General features: G+C 48.6%; 1 protein-coding gene across 1 annotated transcript in view; it reads right to left on the bottom strand.

Annotated features, from left to right (window-relative positions):
- Positions 1-21,089, bottom strand: part of LOC147747705 (complement factor H-like) — a 1,041,560-nt gene that overhangs the window by 969,852 nt on the left and 50,619 nt on the right. The window contains exon 2 of the mRNA XM_086954949.1: positions 178-357. Within this exon, the coding sequence (XP_086811075.1) occupies positions 178-357 (180 nt within the window). The remainder of the gene's footprint in view (positions 1-177; positions 358-21,089) is intronic.

The raw sequence follows: 21,089 nt of genomic DNA, 5'->3' as shown, positions 1-21,089 counted from the left end.
GAAGAGCAAACGTTTCACTTATGTTAAGAAAAAAAACATTATGGTGATGTTTCACGCATCTACTAGTGATTTTGCAGTAATGTTAATTGTAAAGCAAATTGACACTAATAGAGGTCACATATGTGATGAAAAATAACCAACACCTACATTCTGTTTGTTTTTTGGGTAAATACATACCTCTACATCGAGCACCGCCCTTTTTTGTCCAGACTCCGTTATTACATGTGTACACGATGCGTCCCATTTTTATGTATCCCGGGCGGCAGGAATATTGCACCTCGTCTAAGTGTTGGTACTCATCTTTCAAGGGGCCTATAGCTTCTTCTTTGTCTTTATTTTCAGGTTTTCCACAAGGAGCTGTACAAAAAAAAAGCACACACCTTAGAGAAAGGGCACAAAACAACTTGAATTGTATGTCCTGTCAAACACGTATTACATTGTATGACTTGTTATCTCCATTTAAAATAAGCATCGCTTCCCTTCCCTGACTAAATATAATTAATGGGGCCTATTTACTAGTAAAGTGGTGAAGAATGTCGTTAAGCCAAGAAGGCTAACAACACGCTCCATCACTTTAATAATGCAGGGCTGTATCATATCATTTCCCCTTAGCTGGCACTAAATTTAGCTGCCAATCGCCAAGGCATTCACCCTTGCACCAAAGTGCAAGGGTGTCAGCGTAGCAGAAAAAGATTGTTTATGGGCAGAAAGGTGTCCCTCCTGCACATAAAGAATCTTTAAAGGGAGTTTTGTAACTTTGAAGTGTGCTGCTCAATGTAGCAGACATAGAAGTTGCAAATGGTCTTTTTACCTTCCTGTACATAAACAATCATTGGCGTTTTGCTGTTTTCGTGTGAGTTGCACAACGCAGCACACGTGGAAACAACTAAACAATGTAACATTTCTCCTCATTTGCCAGGGTAAGACCAGGTTTTCCTTGGTCTTAATTTTGGCGCTGCCCCATATTAACACCACCTTTGTGAATATGGGGAAGCGTCAAAATCAATGGGTGTTGCGGTGGAATGACCACAGCAACACACAGTCAGGCTAAGTATAGCGTGAAGGGGTGCCTTATATACAAGGCAGCGTTAAGCCATGTTAAGTGACTTAACCCAGCATTGTAAATAAGACTAAGCCTCTATTGCCGCCACAATGTCCTGAAAAGAGATGTTGTGATGGTGACAGGGGCTTGTAAATATGCCCCATTGTGCTCAGAGTGAGGAAGTCACCTCAGGCCATACAGGCCTACAGTGGAGGCACAGCTAACAAGATGCTCCTGCTAACTAAGTACACCAGCCCTTTCCTCTTTGGCGGCCAGGTGTCCACTCATTTCGTCGTCTCACAGGTGCATGGCGTAGACAGTGTTTTTGCCAGTACTATGCCATGCACCTCGCCTAGCACCTTTACCTCATGCAACCAAATCTGTAATGTTTGCTCTTAAATGTGTTGCACTGCAAAAATAAAGGGAAGAAATGCATTCGCCCATTAATTCACTTAATGTAATTAGTTTGTTTTATTACTGTAACTTGGTTACGAGACACATCAAGGTCTGACCCAGTAGTGACACTAATTCCTGCCACTATCAAATAGTCCATGTAGATAGCCTCAATAACAAGGGCGGAGGGACAGCAATTGTAGTTGGCTCTTCGCAAATCACTGCTTACACTCATGCTTTGAAATGTACTTCCCCCTCAACTACTATTCTTTTAGTTGACACTCGCCTCTAAATATTCAATTCACACAAGACGGTCCCCCTTCTCACTACCGGCGATTCCTCTCACCTTTCGTTCACCATTTTATGTGATTTGAACAAAAGGAGTAGAATTCATTGATTCACTTAAGTATGTGGCTTTAATCCTTACAGTTCAGGGGCCATTGCACAGAACCTAGCATCTTTTGGATCCGGTGTTAACTAAAGATCGATATTTAATTAATATGAACACTTAACTTATATCTTAGTCTGATCGTTAGGGAGATACCTTTAATCTGAATTGGAAACCCTTCTCTTTCTCTTCTCAGCGGCCATATCAAAGCGTAAGGCCAAAAGCAACGTTGCAATACCTTCCCTGGCCCTACTACTTCATCTCTCCAACCATCTTATGGCAGATAAACTGGTAACAAATTCTCTTGCTGAGCAATTTAAGTCATGAGTGACAGATCGATGCTCTAGACACAGGTGCATCCTTAACAAAATGCCATATCCACAGACACATCCCCTCAGCAGCCTGGTTTTCAGACAACCAAGCACAAATAAAAACATAAAAGGGTATCTTGATGAGGGCAAACTAAAATTCATTACAATTATCAAATTTTACCGATCCACTCTTAAATAGGCCTGTGCCAACTATATTTCTTAACGCAGCAGAGAATCTACACATTCGTCAAAGGAATTTTTTTAATTAGTTAAGAGTTTTGCAACACCTCAAAGTTGCATTGGCCTTGCCACGCTCTTCTCTTACACAGCTAGCACAGTTCTCAGATCACTACCTAGGTTTACGCTTTGTGATCAGGTATCTCTTTCGAACAACCACCACTCATCTCGCTTCCTGTAGGTGTGTCTTCTCTCACAGACTTGGACAACACCATTAAACCTAGATCCTCTTAGGAACCCTACCCCTCTGACGTCAACAATAAAATATGAGGCACCACTGGACCACAATTCTCTCAAATCATAAAAAAATGAATCCTTCTGTTCTTTTGAGTTTTTGACCCATTTTACTGCTTCATTTTCTGATAAAGTGCATGCATCTGAAGATAACAACAAACTGTCACAATTCATCAAAAACAAAAAAATGTTTAAGGTTTTCATCCACTACATGGTCCTGAAGCTGCACTTCTAGCCATCACAGACCATCCAGGTCTATCTTTGGATAGCAAAGGGAAAGTGCTACTGATCCTCCTTAATGCTAGAACCAATTTTGATACAGTTTCAGATCAAATCTTTGTTGAAGGCCTATTTCAGTTGGCTATCAGTAGTACTACCTTGGTTCACTTGGTTTGTGGCTGATCAGTTTCAAGCTATCCAACTGCAGCTCTTCCGCTTTTCTTCTGTGGAGTTCTGTTAGACCTGACATCTTTTGGCGTGATTACCCCTATCTTTTTGCCTCTGCCTCCTGTATTTTTGATGCTGTGCTGGATTCGTTTTTGCTGGTTTAGATGCTTTGGACACTCTGCCACTGCTGATCAGTGCCAGAGTGTAAGTGCTCCCTATATAAATTGTATTCGGATTGGATATACATGTTTGGCATATTTGTATCACCATGAAGTCCCTAGTAAAGTGCACTGGGTGTGCCAGGGCTGGTGATGGCAAATGCTACTAGTGGGCCTGCAGCACTGATTGTGCCACCCACAGGAGTAGCCCTAAAATGGTGTCTCGGGCCTGCCACTGCAGCGCCTACGGGCAGTTTAGAACTGCCATGTCCTCCTGGTCCGCGTCCCCGCTGACCAGGCCTAACCCTTCCCTTTTCGTGCACATCAGTCACCCCTATGGAAGGCCCAAGGTACCCCCCTGGGCAGGGTGCAGTGTATGTGAAAGGTAGAGCATGTACTAGTGCAGGTGACATGCCCTGGTAGTGAATTACAGCCATTTTCGTTTTTCACTATTGCAAGGCTATCTTGCTCCATAGGTTAACATTGGGGATGCCGGCTACAGTGGTTAACGGCATTTCTTCCCATAGGAGCAAGATAGGACATAAGTATTTAGTATCCCTGAACTCAGAATTTAATAACGCATCTTTTAGGAAAGGTGGTTTTTAGATCCTGTGTTTGAGGACAGCACTTGTAGAAAGTTGCTGTTCTCTTGTCTGACCCTTCTGTGTGCCTGAGACTGGTTGTGTATTGACTGTCTGGTTTGTGAGTGACAGGGGCTGGGGAATGCCCCAGAGGCTGGATGAGTCAGCACTAGGCTGAGTGGAGCAATTGCTACCTGAGTGGTGGGCGGAGTTAGCACCTGGGCTGAATAGGGCTGTGCCTGCCTGCCACAATGCTGGCTCCACCTCCTGCTGGGCGGCTGAGGACCCTGCCCCTCACTCTGAAAAGAAAGATGCAGCCAGCAAAACAAAGTGCTCAGGATCCACCCAGAACTGGTTCAGACCGGGCTCAGGGCCCACATGCACAGAGAGAACAAAGACTCTAGGGGTATAAGTACAGGACCCCTGACAACAGAAAATCAGATCATCCTGGAAATCAAGAAGGAACCTCTGCCAAGGAGAAAGCTGACTCTGAAGAAGGAAGACTGTCCTGCTGTTGCTCTGCTGGACTGACCTGCTGTTGCTTTGCTGCCAAGGAGAGGGGAAGGACTTTGCTGTGAGCTGTGTCCCCTGTCTTGTAAGGAATCTCCAAGGGCCTGAGAAGAGCTGGCTCCCTGTTTTGAAGTCCCAGGAACAAAAGGACTTCACCCCCAGTCTCCCTGAACTCTGCTGAGAGAGTTCTGTCCTTCCTAGAGTGCTTGATCCAGTTGTGGGGCCTCTGGAAGTTGAACCTGAGCTGGGAAGCTTGAGACTAAGCTGAGAAACCTGTGAAGCTGAAAAGTGTCGCATCGCTCGCTTGCGGAGCGCATCCCCGACAGTGCGAGAAGTTTCCCGCCGCTACGAAGGTCGAGATCGGCGCAGCGCTGACATCGCTGCCGGAGCCGTCGCACCCTTCGTTTGCGGGACGCACCAGACCGGTGCGGGAGAATCGAACATCGCTGCGAGTGTCGTCGCAGAGCCTGTCGTCTGGGTGAGAACGCCGCGCCGCTTGCTTGCGGACCGCATCACGTCGCTGCAGACATCGCGACAGAAACATCGCATAGAGGAGCTGCGAGAGAGAGGATCACCGCTGGACCGCGCATCGTCGCCCCGGAGATCGTCGCAGCCCCTACGAGATCATCGCATCGTGCCTTTGCGAGAACAGACTTCCCACGGAACCTACGCACCGGAATCTACGCAAGCTGCCTTCCTCCCCATACAGATCGGATTCGTCGCCACACGCCCGCTGCTGCAGCGGGGCTGTCGCATCGCCTCCCCAGGGTCTCAGGAGTGACGCATCGCTTGTTTCCACCGCACCAGCTTCCTGCTTGTGGAACTTTGTTGCATCTAAAAGGTACTGTGAGTAAACGTGACGCAACTGTGAACTTTTCACGCATCTGTGGATTATTTTAACGCAACTTAAAGAACTTTGATTACAACCTGAAGAACTCTTTTGAAACCATATCCTTGAACTGTGTATGTTGGATTTTTGCCGTTTTGGTCTTGTGTAGTTTAGAATAAATATCTTTATTTTCCTAAACTGTTGTGGAATCAGTTTGTGGTGTTTTCACTGTGTTACTGTGAGTGTTGGTACAAATACTTAACGCATTGCCTCTGGTTAGCCTAGACTGCTCAGGCCAAGCTACCTTGAGGGCGAGCAGGGGTTATCTAAGAGGGTTATCTCCTCGTCCTGACTAGAAGCAAGGGTCCCTATTTGGACATTGGTACCTACCTCTGCCAACTAGAGACCCCCAGTTCTAACATTGGTGGTCAGGCGGTGGGATTTGAACTTGTATTTGTACTTGACCCACAGTAATTGGTGTACATCACTAGTGAGTGCAGACCATTACGCCACCGCATACTACTGGTTTTTGAGTTTCTGAATTCTGTTGTTGAGTAACTCTTCGAAAAGCATCATGTCTCAGAATGGGAAGGCACCCAGTGAGAGGGCAGAAGCAGAATTAGAGTTTTGCATTGAAGATTTGTGTTCATACAGAGTTTGAGCAACTGAAGAAATTCTGCCTTGAGTTTGAGTGCCCCATAAAAAGCACCTACAGAAAGGAGGAGCTACAGAGAATCTTGAGAGCCCATTGGGAGGCACGAGAGGAAGATGATGTGGATGTAGAAAATGCTTTTCAAAGCACAGATCTGCCAGTGGGCAGAGTAGGCTCAGGAGCTGGCAGCAACCACTCCGGTAGGGGCCTCACCCCAGAAGAGTTACAGGAAAATCAAAGAATAAGTGAATTGGAAGTCATGAAAATGAAACTGAGGCAATTGGAGTTGGAGAAAGAAAGGGCAGCGGAAGACAAGAGAGAGGCCCGGGCCTTAGAGGAAAAGAAATTGCTTTTGGATCATGAATTGAGAATAAAAGAGCTGGATCTGAAAAACAAGGAGGTGGATGCCAGTTCTAATGGTGGCAGCGCGCAGCCAGTGCATGGGGGTAAAGTATATATTCCCAAAGACCTGGTACAGAATTACCATAGGAGTGAGGATATTTATGCCTGGTTCACTTCGTATGAAATTGCATTGAAGATGAATGATGTGCCTGACAAGTATTGGGGGGCGGGCCTGTGGAAACATTTTGAGGCGTCTGGGAGGAGTGCTCTAGAGCCTTTAGAGTTGACAGGTGCCATGACCTACCCCAATATGAAGGAGGCCTTATGTCTCAGGTATGGCCTTACTCCCGAGCAGTACAGACTGCAGTTTAGAAACTCCAAGAAGAAAGAGTCGGAGACTTGGATGGAGTGTGTGAATGGGTACTCGCGTGCACTGGAAGGTTGGATGAAGGGCAGTAAAGTAACTGATTTGAAGGGGTTGTTGCATTTAATCAGTTGGGAGCACTTGAGTAGTCTTTGTGTTCCAGAGCTGCGCCAGCATCTTTTAGACAGCAAGCCGACAGACCCCATTGAGCTTGCTAAGGAGGCGGACCGCTGGACCAGTACCAGGGTCCACAAAGGAATTGTGAGTACCACAGCCAAAGGTGGGCAGGGTCCCCAGCAGAAGAGTGGGGGGGACAAGGGTAACCAAAAGGAGTTCTCGCAAGGGCCCCAAAGTAGTTCCCAGGAAAAGGATTCCCAACCCCCCAAGCCTAAACAGCCATGGCCCTCTAAGGGTAGGCGGGACAAGAGAAATAACCAGGGTCCCCCTACCTGCTATCACTGCAACGAGGTGGGCCATATTGCTCCGAAATGTCCCAAGAAGAAGCCCGCACCCACTGGTGCTCCCGCCCCAGCGTTAGCTAGTGTAGCTTTGGGTGGGGATTTGGTTTCTAGTGACTGGGGAGAGCTAGCAGTTATGACCCTTGTCTTGCTAGGAGACCGAGAGATGGTCCCGGAAACCTTACTGCCCTCTAACACTAAGAAATATGGGCAGAAGGTGACCATCAATGGGAGGGAGGTTGAAGCTCTGAGAGACACCGGAGCCAGTGTGACATCCGTGAGGTGTCAGTGGGTGTCTGACGAGCAAATCATCCCTGGTGTACTCCGCCCTGTAGTGGCCGCTGACAGCTCAGTGCGCCTCTGCAAGTTAGCGAAGGTTTCCTTTGAATGGGGAGGAGTCTCTGGTCTTTTGGAGGTAGTGGTCAGCGATGCCTTGCCTGTGGACTGTCTGTTAGGCAACGACCTGGAGAGTTCTCCATGGAAGGACATAGAACACCGAACTCACTTGGAGATGTTGGGTCTGCCTGCGTGGATCTGCGTGACCACGCGTGCTATGGCAGCCAGTAAGGGTGAATCAGCAGAACTGGAGCCTGAAACAGTGGCCCAGAGACCTGCCAGGAGAGGAAGAGGCAGAGGGCGCGGGAAACCAGCCCCAGCCGTTCCCACGGTCCAGGAGGAAGCAGAACCTGAGGGGGATGCCCTGGAGCCTACAGGGGAACAGGTGGCCGAACTGGGAGACCTACCTGAGCTGACCCATTGGCAGCAAGAAGGTGGTCCCTCCAGGGAGGAGTTCTGCCAGGCGCAGAAGGAATGCCCTTCCCTCATTGGTCTGCGGCAACAGGCTGTAGACCAGGCAGCAGGTGGAGCAGTCAAAGATCACTATGTTTACTGGGAAGGTGACCTACTTTATAGCGAGCCTAAGTTTGCTGAGCCCGGTGCAGCCCGTGTGCTGGTGGTACCCGAGCGCTTCAGAAACTTCCTAATGGGTCTGGCTCATGACGTGCCTCTCTCAGGACATCTGGGGCAAGACAAGACCCTACACCGGCTTGTCACCCACTTCCACTGGCCCCAGATGAGGAAGCACGTCGGTTCCTTTTGCAGATCTTGCCAAACCTGTCAAGCTAGTGGCAAGACTGGAATGAAGTTGAAGGCCCCCCTTCAACCCTTCCCAGTGGTGAGCACCCCTTTCGAGCGGGTGGGCATAGATATCGTAGGGCCCCTGGACCCCAAGACAGCCTTAGGCAACAGGTTCATCCTGGTCTTGGTGGACCATGCCACCCGGTACCCGGAAGCAGTCCCTCTCAGGACAATCACAGCACCCGTGGTGGGCCGTGCATTGATGGGGATCTTTTCCCGTGTGGGGTTCCCCAGAGAGGTGGTCTCCGACCGGGGTACCAACTTCATCTCTAGGTACATGAAGTCTCTGTGGGAGGAGTGTGGGGTAACTTATAAGTCCACCACTCCTTACCACCCGCAAGGAAATGGGTTGGTTGAAAGGTTCAACCGGACCCTGAAAGGTATGATTATGGGCCTAGCGGAGCCCATGAGACGTAAGTGGGACGTCTTGTTGCCATGCCTTTTGTTTGCCTACAGGGAGGTGCCTCAGAAGTCCTTAGGGTTCAGTCCCTTCGAACTCCTGTATGGCCACCCTGTCAGAGGACCTCTCTCGCTGGTGAAGGAGGGTTGGGAAAAGTCCCGTGGGAAAACCCCCCAGGATGTGTTCAGCTATGTGCTGGCCATCCGCAACCAGACACAACGCTTCAGGAAACTCGCTCAGGCGAACCTGGAAGCAAGCCAGGAAGAAATGAAAAGATGGTACGACCAGAATACCACTCTGGTCGAATTTCAACCTGGGCAGAAAGTGTGGGTGATGGCGCCAGTGGAGCCTTGCGCGCTCCAGGACAAGTGGTCTGGGCCATACGAGGTGGTGGAAAGGAAGAGTGAGGTAACCTACCTGGTTAACCTGAAGACTCCCATGCAGCCCCTGAGAGTTTTGCACGTGAACCGCCTCAAACCACACTTTGAGAGGTCTCAAGTAACCATGCTCATGGCTACAGATGCAGGAATGGAAGAGGATAGTGATCCTCTCCCTGACCTCCTGGCAGTTAAGGAGCACAATGGGTCAGTGGATGGGGTGGTCCTCTCGCCCACCCTGACCCCAGAACAGCAGAGCGACTGTCGCCAAGTGTTGGGTCAGTTCCCCTCTCTGTTCTCCCTGACCCCAGGAGTCACCAACTGGTGCGTCCATGACGTGGACACTGGAGACAGTCTGCCTGTGAAGCAAAAATTTTACAGGGTAGCTGACAAGGTCAGGGCCAGCATCAAGGAAGAAGTTTCCAAGATGTTGGCGCTAGGGGTGATTGAGCCCTCCAGCAGCCCCTGGGCTAGCCCAGTGGTCTTGGTCCCCAAGAAAGCTGCTACCCCCGGTGGCCCGCCAGAACTCCGGTTTTGCGTGGACTACCGTGGGCTCAATGCGGTCACGAAGACTGACGCACACCCTATCCCCAGAGCTGATGAGCTCGTGGATCGGTTGGGAGCTGCCAAATACCTCAGTACGTTCGATTTGACTTCGGGGTACTGGCAGATTGCCCTAACTGATGGGGCCAAAGAGAGGTCAGCATTTGCAACGCCAGAGGGGCACTTCCAGTTCCGTGTCATGCCCTTTGGGTTGAAGAATGCCCCTGCCACGTTCCAGAGACTGGTTAACCAGGTACTGTCCGGGCTGGAGGAATTCAGCGCCGCATACCTGGATGACATTGCTGTGTTCAGCTCCACGTGGGAAGAACACTTGCAACACCTCTGCGAAGTGTTGAAGGCTCTGCAGAAGGCAGGCCTCACTATCAAGGCCAGTAAGTGCCAGATAGGGCAGGGATCTGTGGTGTATTTGGGACACCAGGTGGGGAGCGGCCAGGTGGCGCCCCTACAGGCTAAGATTGATACCATTCTGGCTTGGGAGCCCCCCAAGACCCAGACAGAGGTGAGAGCCTTTTTAGGACTCACCGGGTATTACAGACGGTTTGTCAAGGGATATGGCACCATTGTTGCCCCCTTGACAGAACTCACTTCCAAGAAGTTGCCCAAAAGAGTTGACTGGACTGACGCCTGCCAAACTGCTTTTGAGGCCCTGAAGACTGCGATGTGCACAGCACCGGTGCTCAAGGCACCTGACTTTTCCAGTGAGTTCATAGTTCAGACGGACGCTTCAGAGCATGGTGTGGGAGCAGTACTCTCACAAGCCACTGGGGAGAATGGAGACCAGCCAGTAGCTTTCATTAGTCGGAGGCTACTCCCCAGGGAACAGAAGTGGAGTGCGATCGAAAGGGAGGCTTTTGCTGTGGTCTGGGCTCTGAAAAAGTTGAGGCCCTACCTGTTTGGGACTCACTTTCGTGTTCAGACCGACCACAGGCCCCTCAGGTGGTTAATGCACATGAGGGGTGAAAATCCAAAACTGTTGAGGTGGTCCATCTCCCTACAGGGAATGGACTTTACGGTGGAACACCGCCCTGGTACAGAACACGCCAACGCTGATGGTCTGTCCAGGTTTTTCCGCCTTAGTGAAGAGAACTCCCAAGAGGGTGGGTAGTTCTCCCCACTTTCAGCTGGAGGGGACACGTGTTAGACCTGACATCTTTTGGCGTGATTACCCCTATCTTTTTGCCTCTGCCTCCTGTATTTTTGATGCTGTGCTGGATTCGTTTTTTCTGGTTTAGATGCTTTGGACACTCTGCCACTGCTGATCAGTGCCAGAGTGTAAGTGCTCCCTATATAAATTGTATTCGGATTGGATATACATGTTTGGCATATTTGTATCACCATGAAGTCCCTAGTAAAGTGCACTGGGTGTGCCAGGGCTGGTGATGGCAAATGCTACTAGTGGGCCTGCAGCACTGATTGTGCCACCCACAGGAGTAGCCCTAAAATGGTGTCTCGGGCCTGCCACTGCAGCGCCTACGGGCAGTTTAGAACTGCCATGTCCTCCTGGTCCGCGTCCCCGCTGACCAGGCCTAACCCTTCCCTTTTCGTGCACATCAGTCACCCCTATGGAAGGCCCAAGGTACCCCCCTGGGCAGGGTGCAGTGTATGTGAAAGGTAGAGCATGTACTAGTGCAGGTGACATGCCCTGGTAGTGAATTACAGCCATTTTCGTTTTTCACTATTGCAAGGCTATCTTGCTCCATAGGTTAACATTGGGGATGCCGGCTACAGTGGTTAACGGCATTTCTTCCCATAGGAGCAAGATAGGACATAAGTATTTAGTATCCCTGAACTCAGAATTTAATAACGCATCTTTTAGGAAAGGTGGTTTTTAGATCCTGTGTTTGAGGACAGCACTTGTAGAAAGTTGCTGTTCTCTTGTCTGACCCTTCTGTGTGCCTGAGACTGGTTGTGTATTGACTGTCTGGTTTGTGAGTGACAGGGGCTGGGGAATGCCCCAGAGGCTGGATGAGTCAGCACTAGGCTGAGTGGAGCAATTGCTACCTGAGTGGTGGGCGGAGTTAGCACCTGGGCTGAATAGGGCTGTGCCTGCCTGCCACAATGCTGGCTCCACCTCCTGCTGGGCGGCTGAGGACCCTGCCCCTCACTCTGAAAAGAAAGATGCAGCCAGCAAAACAAAGTGCTCAGGATCCACCCAGAACTGGTTCAGACCGGGCTCAGGGCCCACATGCACAGAGAGAACAAAGACTCTAGGGGTATAAGTACAGGACCCCTGACAACAGAAAATCAGATCATCCTGGAAATCAAGAAGGAACCTCTGCCAAGGAGAAAGCTGACTCTGAAGAAGGAAGACTGTCCTGCTGTTGCTCTGCTGGACTGACCTGCTGTTGCTTTGCTGCCAAGGAGAGGGGAAGGACTTTGCTGTGAGCTGTGTCCCCTGTCTTGTAAGGAATCTCCAAGGGCCTGAGAAGAGCTGGCTCCCTGTTTTGAAGTCCCAGGAACAAAAGGACTTCACCCCCAGTCTCCCTGAACTCTGCTGAGAGAGTTCTGTCCTTCCTAGAGTGCTTGATCCAGTTGTGGGGCCTCTGGAAGTTGAACCTGAGCTGGGAAGCTTGAGACTAAGCTGAGAAACTTGTGAAGCTGAAAAGTGTCGCATCGCTCGCTTGCGGAGCGCATCCCCGACAGTGCGAGAAGTTTCCCGCCGCTACGAAGGTCGAGATCGGCGCAGCGCTGACATCGCTGCCGGAGCCGTCGCACCCTTCGTTTGCGGGACGCACCAGACCGGTGCGGGAGAATCGAACATCGCTGCGAGTGTCGTCGCAGAGCCTGTCGTCTGGGTGAGAACGCCGCGCCGCTTGCTTGCGGACCGCATCACGTCGCTGCAGACATCGCGGCAGAAACATCGCATAGAGGAGCTGCGAGAGAGAGGATCACCGCTGGACCGCGCATCGTCGCCCCGGAGATCGTCGCAGCCCCTACGAGATCATCGCATCGTGCCTTTGCGAGAACAGACTTCCCACGGAACCTACGCACCGGAATCTACGCAAGCTGCCTTCCTCCCCATACAGATCGGATTCGTCGCCACACGCCCGCTGCTGCAGCGGGGCTGTCGCATCGCCTCCCCAGGGTCTCAGGAGTGACGCATCGCTTGTTTCCACCGCACCAGCTTCCTGCTTGTGGAACTTTGTTGCATCTAAAAGGTACTGTAAGTAAACGTGACGCAACTGTGAACTTTTCACGCATCTGTGGATTATTTTAACGCAACTTAAAGAACTTTGATTACAACCTGAAGAACTCTTTTGAAACCATATCCTTGAACTGTGTATGTTGGATTTTTGCCGTTTTGGTCTTGTGTAGTTTAGAATAAATATCTTTATTTTCCTAAACTGTTGTGGAATCAGTTTGTGGTGTTTTCACTGTGTTACTGTGAGTGTTGGTACAAATACTTAACGCATTGCCTCTGGTTAGCCTAGACTGCTCAGGCCAAGCTACCTTGAGGGCGAGCAGGGGTTATCTAAGAGGGTTATCTCCTCGTCCTGACTAGAAGCAAGGGCCCCTATTTGGACATTGGTACCTACCTCTGCCAACTAGAGACCCCCAGTTCTAACAAGTTCCACTTGGCCTTTAGTCATATTAATACACTCATTCGGATTCCCTGTCATGGAATATGCAGATGTCACCCAAATAGTGGTCACCTTCAAAGAAAACCTAGATGAGATTCAGAGCCATTTTCAAGATTGTGAGAGCAGTATCTAGCTAGATGAGTACTAACGTCTTAAGAATGAAAGGAGGCAAGGCAAAAATACTAGCCCTTAATAGTAGTGCAAATATCTGGAGTTCATTATGTTGTACCCCAGAGCTTGTCCCTACATCACTTTCCTCTATCTCAGGCCAACATTTAGGAGTCATGTTTGACTCTTCCCACTCATTTAGGAATCAGAAGGCTAAAGAAACAGAAACATGGGACCACATGTACGAATCATTTTTGCTGGCGGTAATGGCCAATCGAGACGTTTCTGGCTGCAAACATGCTTTTTTAAATGTACAAAAAACAAATTGCGATTCGGTAATATGTTACAGAATTGCAATTTATGTTTGCAATTCAGTATTTGGAAGGGGCCTGTTTAGGGCGTCACTTCCTAATACGGAGTCACAGTGGTAAGAGTGAATGTTTTGCAATTGAAATGCGGACGCAAAACATTCGTATTTTACTGCCTACTCCAAGTAGGTGGTAATCCATTCGTAAATGGGACGGGGTCCACAAGGGTCCCCTTCCCCTTTGTGAATGTTTGTAAAACATTTTTAAGAGCAGGCAGTTTTCCCAGGGACCAATGCTTTCTCTGCAAAAATAAAAATAAAACTTTTCATTTGTTTTTTTTCAACGCATCCCGTTTTGCTTTAAGGAAAGTAGGCTGCATTTCTAAAAAAAAGTTTGCTTTATTTATCCCTCTGATTTTTGAGATTCCCAATGGGTCGCAAACTGAGAACTAAATCATTAATATTAATGAGGTACGTCTATTTGCAACCTTCTGTGAATTGCAAAATGTGATAAAGACACCGTGGTACATTGGTGTTTGCGATTACCAAATAGCAAATCACAAAAATGTGCTATTTGGCAATCGCATATGATTACCATTGTACATGTGGCCCATGGTTCTTTATTTTAAGAACTTTTAGTAAAGTCCTGTCCTTCCATCTCATTGTTTTTCACCAGGATGTTGTTCAATCCCTTGTTCTCTAATCAACTGACTACTGCGACACCCTTCTCCTCACTTCCTCCAGCTATATTCTGCAGCACCTCCAATTTGTTGAAAACTTCAACGCACATCCCATCTTCAACCTTCCAACTAGGTCTTCTGCTGGACATACTCCAATGGCTTTCTTTCACACATCATATCCTCTTTAAATCACTTTGTATCTGTCTCGTGCTTTAAATAGGGTTCTCACTTCCTACCTACAGGATGAACTTATCCTTTATAATCAAACTAGAAACTTGCAGTCTTTCAATTTAGATATGCGTCTAGGCTGCCAGATTTCTTGGGCCCTCTTTGGAGGCAGGTCTATCTTTTCTTTAGCCACTAAACACTGGACTGCATTACTCGCCTCGCTATGCTCCATATCCAGGGTCACTGGAACTATGTGGGAGGGCAGGGTCAAATTATGCAGCAGGGTTGAGTAAATTATGTGGCAAGAAAAGGCAAATTATGCAGGATATTTTGTGTTCTACTTCATGATTTTGAAATTTTTTAGGTTGAGCCTATAGCGCGTATGCACTTTTTGCAAAACCTGTTGGAATCCATTAAACTATGGTTTTCCCGCCTGCTACTCACCATAGGTTCACTCCACTGTCACTCTTCTTTAGTGCCTCCAAACAAGTTCGCTTTGCTGATATGTCACTTCCATTCAAGGCTGATGCGCACCAGTAAGAACAAAAGTTACTTACCTGTAAACTGTGGTTCTCCAGTATTGGTGTCTTTCATAGATTCACATGATTGAATATTCCCCGTCGTCGAAGTGGGAGTCCCACGGTACATAAATAGCAGTAATATATATGCATGTATACATGAGAAATATCATAAATAAAAAATACATACATATAATACAATAGAAATGTAAACCTGAAAAAGTACCATAGAACAGAATAGGCCCATTGAAAGGCCCAAGGGAGAATTCACTTTAGTAACATATTAGAGTCATTATGTGTTGGTCCACATTCCAGCCAATCAGGCTGTAGCCTCCTCTAGAACCTTCTCCTCAGAAGCCCAAGTCCTCAGATTTTCGTAGCACAAGTAAGTATAAATGCTTGAGGAGAAGAGAGCCTCTGAGGGGAGGATGGGAGGGTCGCATGTGAATCTATGAAAGACACCAATACTGGAGAACCACAGTTTACAGGTAAGTAACTTTTGTTCTTCTCCAGTATTAGGGGTGTCTTTCATAGATTCACATGCTTGAATAAGAATAGAAAGCAGTAAATCATACATTAGTCATAAAGGAATATACAAATTAAGTCTTGGCAAAACATATCACTTAATAAGCAATAAAAAACCAAAACATGAGAAAACCTTTATGACTGGAGGCGGGTAGCAACAGAGGCTCACCTTTATCGGAAAAGAATCCGCAGCACCGCTTGACCTACTGCCGCAACCGCGGCATCTGTTGATTGCAGGCAGTAGTGCTTCGTAAAAGTATGGCTGCTAGACCAAGTAGCAGCTCTGCAGATGTGTCTCAGAGGTACCCCCGCAAAGAGGGCAGCAGAAATCGACACAGCTCTCGTGGAATGAGCTCGAGCCAGAGCAGGAAGGGGCTTGCCAGCCCGTTGATGACAGTAGGATATGGCAGACGATATCCATCTGGTGATAGTCTGTTTAGTTACAGGTTGTCCTTTGCACACTGGGCCATATGCTACAAACAACCGATCAGTCTTTCTAAATGTAACTGTGCGTTGAATGTAAAATTTAAGGCAGCGTTTCACATCCAGAGTGTGCAAAGAGCGCTCCGCTGCAGATTGAGGTGCAGGGAAGAAAGTCTTAAGGACAATAGGTTCATTGAGATGGAAGTCACTGGGAACCTTAGGAATAAAACTGGGATTTGTTCTCAAGGTAACAGCCTCGTTGGAGAATTGTAGAAACGGTGGCTGTATAGTAAAGGCTTGAATGTCGCTGACGCGCCTGGATGAGGTCAGAGCAAGCAACAGAGCCACTTTCCAAGTGAGGAATTTTAGATTGGAAGAATGGATGGGCTCGAATGGAGGCAAAAGCAGCTGAGACAAAACTAGGTTGAGTCGCCAAGAAGGTGGGGGCCGACGGATTGGTGGGAACATCCGAAAAAAGGCCCTTGAAGAATTGTCTTATTATCCTGGAGGAGTACAAAGATGTTACGCCATCATGGCGAACACGAGAGATAGCAGCTAGAAAAACCTTTAGAGTGGAGTGTGATAGTCCTGATTTTGCTAGCGACAAAAAGAACGGCAAGATTTGTTCCGGTTGAGCACACATGGGATCTAGTGATCTAGTGGAGCACCAAGCACAGAAACGCTTCCACTTCAACTGGTAAGTTTTGATGGTAGACTGGGCTCGAGCACTTGCTAGCACTGCCCTACAATCTTTGTCGATATTCATGTGTGCAAATTCAATGTACTCAGGTTCCAGGCATGAAGTTGGAGGTATGCCGGATCCGGATGGCATATTTGACCTTGTTGCATTGTGAGAAGATGTGGCAGAGGATGCAACTGTATCGTGTGTGTCAGAGAGAACAGAAGAAGATCTGAGAACCAAGGACGTCTCGGCCATTTGGGTGCGATCAGGATTATCCGACATGGTTGGAATCTCATTCTGTGTATCAGACGAGGAATGAGCGGCAGTGGAGGGAATGCATAGATGAAGTCGTTCGACCAGTCTATTGAAAAGGCATTCCCGCTCGACTCCTTGTGTGGATGCCGGCTCGCAAACCGTTGACACTTCCTGTTGAGAACAGTTGCAAAGAGATCCAACTGTGGTCGGCCCCACTGTCGGAAGATGTAATCCAACGTTGGTTGGTTGAGTTCCCATTCGTGGTCGTCTGAGAGGGCTCTGCTGAGCGAGTCCACCAGCACATTGGCCACACCTGGGACATGGATAGCTTGGAGATGTATTTGATGTTGGAGAGCCCAATCCCATATTTCCTGCGCCAGTTGTGACAGCACAAGAGATCTTGTGCCGCCCTGTTTGTTGATGTAGTGCATGCTGGTGGTATTGTCCGTCCTCACCAGCAATGTTTGTCCCTGCACTACTCTCTGAAAGGACTTCAAGGCCAAGAAAATCGCCAGTAGTTCTAAGCGATTTATGTGCCAAGTGCGCTGAGACGCCGTCCATTTTTCCCTTCACGGACATTCTGTCGAGATGAGCCCCCCAACCTTCCAACGAAGCGTCTGTCGTCAGTGAAAGTGTTGGAGGTTCGTCCTTGAATGAGCGACCTGTTGCTATGTTTGGAGGATGAGCCCACTACTCCAAAGCTCTTTGAATGCGGGGCGTTAGATGGATTTTGTCTTCGAACGACCCCGATACCTGCTTCCACTGGCTGTCTAGTTCTTTTTGAAGGACTCTCATGTGCAGTCTGCAGTTGGGAATCAGTTGAATGCACGAAGAAGCCATGCCGAGGAATGATTTGTACGTCCGGACAGAAACGTACTGTCTTGACTGCAGGAACTGAACTTTCTGTAACATTCGGCTCTGTCGCTCCTGTGAAACGAACACTTGCCCTAGCCGAGAATCGAGCGAGGCTCCTAGAAAATCTCGCTCTTGAGAAGGGTGAAAATGTGACTTTAGGCAATTGATGGAGAAGCCTAACGTTTCGAACAGGGATATGCAGACTTGTGTGTGCTCTTGCGTTAGTTGGAAAGTCCTGGCCTTTATCAGGCAGTCGTCCAGATACGGATAAAACTGGATGCCTTGTAAGCGCAGGTAGGCGGCCACCGGGGCTAGGATTTTGGTAAACACCCTCGGTGCCGATCGAAGGCCGAATGGCAGGACCTTGAATTGATAATGAAATTGGCCGACTGTAAAACTGAGGTATTTCCTGTGCCTGGGATGAATAGGTACATGGAAATATGCATCTTGAAGGTCTATTGTTGAAAAGTACTCTCCTGGAATGAGGAAATTTAAGATTTGAAGCAGGGTAAGCATCTGAAAAGTCTTTGATGCGATGAACTTGTTTAGAGCTCTCAAATCTAAGATGAGGCGCCACTCTCCTGATTTTTTCTTCACTAGAAAGAAACGGGAGTAAAAACCCCTGCCGCGTTGACATTGCGGTACCAATTCTATGGCTCCTTTCCTGATCATAAGCCGCACCTGGGCCAACAGTTCCTTGAAATGGGGAGAAGGTGGGCCCGAAGGCGGGCGAGCGGGGGAAATTTCGTAAATTCCAGGGTGTGTCCTTTTGAAACAACGTCCAAGACCCATTGGTCGTAGGTAATGTGCGACCAATTGCAGAAGAATTTCGAGATTCGACCTCCAAGATGCACCGTCATCTCACTGTTTTTTGCTGGTGTTCGCACCACCTCTGTAGTTGGACTTACGTTGGTAAGGTCTGGAGGTGGATGAACGATTTCGGGACTGATAGGATCCTCTTTATCTGTTGTCGTTGTAAGTGTATCCTCGATATTGGCCTGTGCCACGAAAAGTAGAGGTTCCTCCTCCTCTACCGCGTGCACCACGAAATGGCCTTTTCCGATATTGAAGAGTTGTTAAAGACTTTGCTGTATCTGTGTCCTTTTTTATAAGTTCCAAAGCATCATCAACATGTTTACCGAACAGAGACTCACCGTCGTAAGGTAAATCTAACACTCTGGATTGAACTTCTGGACGGAAGGTGGTTTACTTCAGCCAGCCTTGACGGCGCAAGACTGCAGCGCCCGGCAGTTGTCGGAAACCAGTAGAGGATATATCGACGGCACAGTCGATTATTTCCGCTGAAATTTTTTCTCCTTCGAGAATGATGGCCTGCGCTTTATCCCGGATGGAGTCGGGCATTTGAGGGATTAGACCAGAGATCTCGGACCACATTTGACGGTCGTAGCGACCTAGAATGGCTAAGGCGTTGGAAGCTCTCACTGTTGTCGCTGCCATCGTGGTAAATTTCTTTCCAATTGAGTCCAATTTACGGCCATCCTGATCAGGCGGAGATGTCAGGGGTATGGCTGGATTCCGAGACCTTTTTTGTGCCGCCTGAGGGATAACCGAATCTGCCTTAGGTTGTGAAACCAAGCAGGCCGGAGAAGTAGGTGGCGCTTTATATTTTTTGTCCAATCTAGGTAGAACGGCCGGTATGGAATTAGGACGTTCCATTAACTTTAGACCCTCTTCCCATATGTGGTCTATGATTGGGATGGTATGAGTTTGCCGTTGCGGTAAGTCTTTAAAATCATACAAGAAGCATTCCGTTTGTTATGCCTCGAGTGTTAAGTGGAACCTCTTCGCTGCGCGAACCATAAGGTTATGGAAACTCGCGATATCCACTGGTGGCGAAGTTCTTGGTGATGCCGGTGGAGTAGAGGGTGTCTGTGCCCTATAATTGTCCCATTCCTGCATTTCATCATCAGTGTCATTATCCCCAAAGTTATGAGGAGTTTGAGTCTCATTATGTGTATCATGAGCAGCACCCAAAGGAGACGTAGGTGCAACAGGCGCCGGAACTTGAGGCCTAGGTGCTGGAGACTGTGGTCGAGGTACTGGAGACGGAGGGCGAGGAGCTGGAGACTGAGACCTGTGTACTTGAGGTGCTGCGGAAGGAGGCAACGACGGTGGAAACCTACGATTGTAGTCATCCAGCATATGTTGCAGGTTTTTCACCATAGACAGAGGAATTTGCGTAAACTGTTCGTAAGTTGGTTGTTGTGATCTATCTATTGGAAAAAGTACATTCCCATCTTCGACGGTATTATCCGCATCCTCATCCTCGTCACTGTAGTCCTGACACTTAATGTGTAACTCTGAAGGACTGGATGCTGGTTGATAAACTTGATCCATTTCAGAATCATTTCCGGATTCCTCTTCTCTAGACTGAAACAATTTTTCCGGAGGCTGAGATCCACTCCTAATTGGACTTAACTGTATAAGTGGTACAGTCTTGAGGTACGAGGCACTAACCACTTTGAAGGTGGTAGTAGTTTGTAGGGGGTTGGTGCGTCATCAACGAGCGCGTCGACGAAAGTTCTAAAGCCTTAGCACCCCCTGGTTTGTTTTTTCGTTGTCGCCGCAGAATCCGGCGTAGGAAGTAACAGTTTAGTCTTTGACGAGGCCGTTGACGAGGTTGCAGTCTTTGCCGTCGACGAGGAGGTTGTCGACGACGGGATAGTAGCCGTCGGCGGAACAGCCGTCGACGGGGGGTTCACTGTCGATGGAGATGTAATAGTCAACGGGATATTAGCCGACGAGGAAGATCCGGTCGTCGGAACAGGCGTCGACGACGATGGCTTGCTCTTCGTCGACGGAGGAACCGTCGACGGTGGGCGTGTCGACGATGATTTCTTCGTCGACGGTTTGATCGACGGTTTGATCGACGAGATCATAATAATGGACGAGATGGGTCTCACCTCTTGGCTGCTCGTCGACGAGATGGTCGTCGTCGTTGCAGAGCTGGTCGACATGGAAGAAGTAGTCGTCGACGTCGAAACTGCCAAAACGGACTTCGTAGACGCTGAAGACGTCGACGGACGCGTCGACGAGCCCGTCGACGAGCCAATGCCCGTTTTTGAAGAGGAGGGCATAGTCTTGGGTCGAGTCGCCAGAGAGCCAGGTCCCGTAGGCGCGCCCTGAAGCAAGTCTTGTGGGGAGACATCCTTGAAAGATCCCAACTTTTTACTCTTCTTAAGAAAAGGAGAGGGAACTTCAGTCTCAGACCCACGCTTCTGAGAGGATTTTGAAAAACCAGATGACATACTCTCAGCATCGGAAACCACATTCTCAGAAGTTTTCAACTTCTGTAGCCACAGAAGGAGACGGGCCTCTCTGTCCCTCAATGTCTTAGGGGGAAAAGTGCGACAGAACTTGCAGGTAGAAGCAATGTGGTCCGGATAAAGACAGTAAATACACTTACTGTGTGGATCCTCATGAAAAAGGCGCAATTTTCCACAGGATGGACAAGCCTTAAACAAAGTTTTCTTTGAAGAAGACATTTCTGAAGAAAAATAGGTAGAAACTGGAAAAAGACTGAGCAGAGCTCAGGGAGACTCCCTACACACGACGTGCGGTAGAAAATCTGAGGACTTGGGCTTCTGAGGAGAAGGTTCTAG

Source organism: Lissotriton vulgaris, chromosome 1_1, assembly GCF_964263255.1.
Source record: "Lissotriton vulgaris chromosome 1_1, aLisVul1.2, whole genome shotgun sequence".
Lineage (NCBI taxonomy): Eukaryota > Metazoa > Chordata > Amphibia > Caudata > Salamandridae > Lissotriton > Lissotriton vulgaris.
This window is presented reverse-complemented; position numbering and strand designations above follow the sequence as displayed.